Source organism: Papaver somniferum, chromosome 8 (assembly GCF_003573695.1).
Source record: "Papaver somniferum cultivar HN1 chromosome 8, ASM357369v1, whole genome shotgun sequence".
NCBI lineage: Eukaryota > Viridiplantae > Streptophyta > Magnoliopsida > Ranunculales > Papaveraceae > Papaver > Papaver somniferum.
In genome coordinates this window covers 13,724,068-13,729,026 of record NC_039365.1, presented here as the reverse complement: position 1 = coordinate 13,729,026, position 4,959 = coordinate 13,724,068, and the positions used below count along the sequence as shown (strand labels likewise).

At 34.7% G+C, this 4,959-nt stretch overlaps 1 protein-coding gene and 1 long non-coding RNA gene across 2 annotated transcripts; one reads left to right on the top strand and one right to left on the bottom strand.

Moving 5' to 3' along the window:
* Window positions 1-331: 331 nt before the first annotated feature.
* Window positions 332-3,216, top strand: LOC113306835. The gene is made up of 3 exons (XR_003338864.1): window positions 332-1,762; window positions 2,350-2,432; window positions 2,990-3,216. It is a non-coding gene; the product is annotated as an uncharacterized LOC113306835 (long non-coding RNA).
* An 878-nt stretch (window positions 3,217-4,094) lies between these two features.
* Window positions 4,095-4,598, bottom strand: LOC113305128. The gene has a single exon (XM_026554229.1). The coding sequence runs from the start codon at window positions 4,596-4,598 to the stop codon at window positions 4,095-4,097; it is 504 nt and encodes a 167-aa protein (XP_026410014.1).
* Window positions 4,599-4,959: the final 361 nt, after the last annotated feature.

Here is a 4,959-nt window from a genome sequence, read left to right as displayed (position 1 = left end):
GACCGGTCAAGTGTCTAATTAACCGATAATAACTCGATTAGTTTAACACGAATGATAACTAATAGGAATTAATCTAACAACGATCTGGATACGAAACTGATACCATTGATTAAGTCTCGAAAAGTTATGCAAAGTGGACTACTCGAACGTGTCATTCAGATACTTGACGAAGAAGATATCATCAGATTGATTTGAAGGGCAAAATGGTGTTTTCGCATATAGGCCGACCTGAGCTTCCCTTATCGAAGCAAGAGTGTGTAATAGCATCTATCGTTGGTCTTATCTACTCCTAATCGAGAAGAGTTATTCATTTTCTTTTCTTTCATCTTCTTTCTTCTTTCATCTTCTCCGTTCTTCACCTGTTTCGATTATGAGTCGATTCGGAGAAATTAAGATTGTGTTTTGAGATCAAGAGAAGAAGATTTAGATCGAGTAGTGACTGATGCTGGTAGTGTTTAGTGGAATTAATGAATCAGATTCGAAGAAGATAGAAACAAGAGGAATTGAATTAAGGTTTATAGCTTTGATTGATGTTCTGAAGATTAAGAAGATGATATATAGAGCTACTGTTGGATGAGGAAGCATGGGTAGATGTTTAATTGAAGTTCTAAAATCTTTTTGAAGATGATTCAGAGAGTCAAAATTAGGGTTTTGAAATTTAGGTTTGAATTCGTGGAGAGTTGATTAGTAATTGAATTGTTAACGAACAAAGAACAACTGGGTTGTTATTTAATTGGAGTTGAAGTGATGTTTTGTGTTTGAATTCAAGATTGAAGATAATTAGGGTTTCTGGGAGATGAAATTGAATTTAGAGTTTATATGAAATTGAAGTTGAAATCATATAATTGATTATGTGTATTCTCTGTCGAGAGGAAGGAACGAGACTTAGCTATCGATTCTCAACTTTCAGTGATTAATTTAATGGAATTAGGGTTCCAAAGACAAACTGTTGAAGATGAAATTCAAAATAGAGAAGATAGTGACTGAGATAGTAGGAGGCGGGTATTTGGTATCGATTGGAGTTGAATTGAGTTAGCAGTGAAGATTGTGTAATTGGCGGAGATTGGATTTGGGTCTAAGGTAATTCTTTAATTTCTAATTGAATTGATTTATATTCATTGATGTGTGTTATAGAATCGAGTACATGTTGTGTTAGTTGTTTTTGATTGGAAGAACTGAAAGGAAAAGTTAAGAATAGAGTTTCTGGAGTTATGGTTATGCAGGATTGGTTTGAACTGTGATGATGGCGATGTTGGTTGTGTTAAGATGATAGTGATATTACTTAGAAATTAGAATGGAGATGATGTTATAGTTGTAGTTAATGGATTTGGTGGATACTGAGTTTATATGGCAGCTGGTAGTGATGTTGTAGTGAGGTAACAGCGGTCGTTGGTGGCTGAAGTAAATGGAATTAAGTCGGTCTGTATAGGATTTGCAGTTGTGTATGTTCGACTGATAATTGTAATCTGCCGATGGTTTTGTGGGGTTGTAGCTGCAGTTCAAGTTACAAGTGGTAGAGTAGATCACAATGGTGGTGACTGTGTTGTTGGGTTGAAGACGTAGTATTAGTCAGAATTAAAAAGAATTGGATTACAAGTGAAGTCTGGTGGGGATGTGTTGAGTTGTAGTTGATGAACTAAATGGTGGTACTGATAAGGGAATTGTGGGTGCAGGTTGTAGACCTAATGTTGTTGTTGTTTGTGTATTAATGTTATAGGTAGATGAATGTTGAAGGAGTGTTGCTTAGAGCTGCATTTTGCAGGTAATCTATATTGTGGTTGTAATTCATTAGATCCTGAATTTTTTGAATGAATTATTATGCAAGTCTAGAATTATTTTGGCAAAGGGATTGTAGTTGTGTCAGTAACTTTAGCTCATGCCTTGTCAGTCAGATGTTAGACTGATTTGGTTCTTATCTGAATTAGTGTGCATGACTGAGTTGAGTTAACTCAGTAAACCTTGATTCAACTCATTGAGTTGGCTCGTTTGACCTTGAATCCTTTGACTTTGACCTGACCTTGGACGTTGACTGTCAGTTGACCCTTGACTGTTAGTGACTGTTAGATGACTTTGTTGGACTTGGGCTTAGGAAAGTTTTCTTAATTAGATGTTTTGGACTTCTTGTGGTCCGATTAGACTTTAGTCTCTTCTACAAAGTTGTGGATATTCATAAGACCTAGATAATGAACTATATAACCAATCTAAGTGAATTAGAAAACCTTAGATACATTAAAGGTAGAGATTGAAAGAAGTGTAAAGTCATAATGGGCTTAGAAACATTAGTTAAACTTGTATGAGCCTTGTGTGAGCCTTTTGGTTAAACTCTTAGAGTACTTGTATGATTAACAGTTAGTCTATTAACAACGATCGATTCAAAGGATGAAGCAATGGATCGTGGATCTCGAGGTAGGTGTGGCTTGTCATCAAAAGAGGTGGGAATACTTTTGACTCTTTTGTGATTATTGTTGTTTTCTTTTACCAAAGTTTAATTTTAACAAATTCATGCATTATCTGATTGTGTATTCCATGCATTGTTTTATTTAAAATTCTGAAAGTACTGTTGATTTCTTTTAATCTTTCCAATACTAGGAAAGGAATTGTAATGCTTTGTTTGTCTTTATGAATTGTTTGGGAAATAATAATTTCCATTTGATTGTTTGGAAATGAGAATTTCCATCTGTGGTATATAGGATACTGCTCCTTCATTTATATCTACATGAATTCGAGCTTTTATGCAATCACTAGGTGCGGGACTAGTCACCATATAGCTATCTAGGTGCGGGACAAAGTCACCATTATTATATATTGTTTGGAAGGAGTTAGTTCCATATACATGATTGTTTACCTATGTGAAATTGATTGCGCTTTAACGTTTAGGGAAAACATGAATTGTTTTCAAATCATTTTCAATAATTACTTGAAAGTTAAAATGTTATTCCTACGGGGCACCCCTTTTAGGGATGATGTGCTCACCCATTCCCACTTTCAGTTTCAGAGACAGATCAGAGTTGCGCAGCGAAAGCTCCGAGAAATTGACTTCGTTAGTTGGTTATATTCTGATATGTTTATTATGTTGTATATTCTATTTGTAAACCAAATGACTATTATATATGTATCATTTGAGAGGATTTCTTGTATATATATTTATGAGTGGGGTTAGTTTTGGGTTAAGTTGTTGTAGCAGATTTCTTAATTGAAAGTTAAGTATTTGATTTAGATTCGTAGTGCCTCTTTATTTAGTTAATCTATTGGATTAGTCAACTGCTAGCTTTGAGGGTGCTACAACAGTTTTCACCCTCAAACACTTATATACGATATTCAAAAGATAAGAGTTATACTTCCTATTCTGCTTCCTTAACACTATGTATACTAGATAATAATCATTCACAGCTTCGCAGTTATGTTTTCAATATAGCACGACTTGAAAGATACGTTAGGAATGAAATAGTTCAAGTAATAATATTACTAACCTCAAGAGGAAGTATGATGTTGTCGATGTATCTTGCTACTTCTTCACATTCTTCAAGTCTTCGAAAAATACTTGTATGTCTCATAATCCTAATCTTTCTAGCCTAACCTATACGAAGTTGTCTTTAGTATATAATCAAGCGACTCTTTAATTGAGTTTTGATTCACTAAAATATGACAACCAAACTTGACATACCAATGCTTGGTGGGTTCAACCGAGATATGTTCTAACACACTGGACTCCATCACAACCATATTTCTCAAAAACTAACTTCCTGCATAAAGCATTATCTTCCACAGCAAACCTCCAACACCATTTTGAAACCGAAGCCTTATTTACCTTCTTAAGAATCTTAATGCCAAGAACACACAATTTCTTGTTTCTTGAAAGAGCACTCGACTTTACCAAATGGATCTTTTTTATTCCTTTGTTGTCATTCCACAAAAAATCCCTCATGATTTTTTCTATTTTTTTGATGACAGAAGCTGGCATCTCAAAAAGAGACATATAGTAAATTGGAAGACTTGCAAGGACACCATTTACAAGAGTGACTTTACCTGCTCTTGAAAGAATAGTCTTTTTTCCAGCCAGCCAACTTAGAAATAAACTTCTCAATGATTTTTTCTCATTTATCAATTCCTCTACATTTGTCACCTAATGGCAGTCCTAAATAAGAAGTAGGAAGAACACCACTGTAACAACCTAAAAGAGAGGAGAAAACAGATAAATCTCCCTCATAACCAACTCCAAAAATCTGGATTTTAGCAAAATTGAATTTTAGTCTTGTAAGCATCTCAAAAGATATGAGAATAAGCCTAAGATTCTTCACTTGCTCTTCATCAGCATCTGGAAAGATGAGAGTATCATCTGCAAATTGCAAATGAATCACCATCATACCACCTTCTTTAGATTGAAAACCAGAGACAAGTCCTTTTTCTTGAGACTTTTTGATCATAGATGTAAGAAATTCACCCACCAAAAGAAATAAAAAAGGTGAGATGGGATCACCTTTACTTATGCCTTTTTCATTCTTAAAATAGCCAGTTGCACTACCATTCACAAGCACAGAGAATCTAGCAAACTCAACACAACAATGAATCCACTTCCTCCATTTTTCACCAAATCCCATCAACCTGAACATATCATCATGAAAATCCCAATTCACATGGTCAAAATATTTTTCAAAATAAACTTTACAAAGCAAACCAAGCATACCACCTTTAATCTTGAATCAATCAGTTCATTAGCAACTAGAACACCATCAAGAATTTTCCTTTTTTTAAACAAAAGCTGATTGTTGTTGAGAAATTTTGGATTAGAGAACCAGTAATAATCACAGCAGAATGGAGAAGGACCATGCTTCACCCCTTCATAAATCAAAGCAATTGGATTGTGATTAGGGCAAGGACGAGTAAGAGCATGTTGAGTAACATGAGGGTAAACTCTTTACCCAAACAGGATAAACTCTTAGAAAACTGCTCGGTCGAACT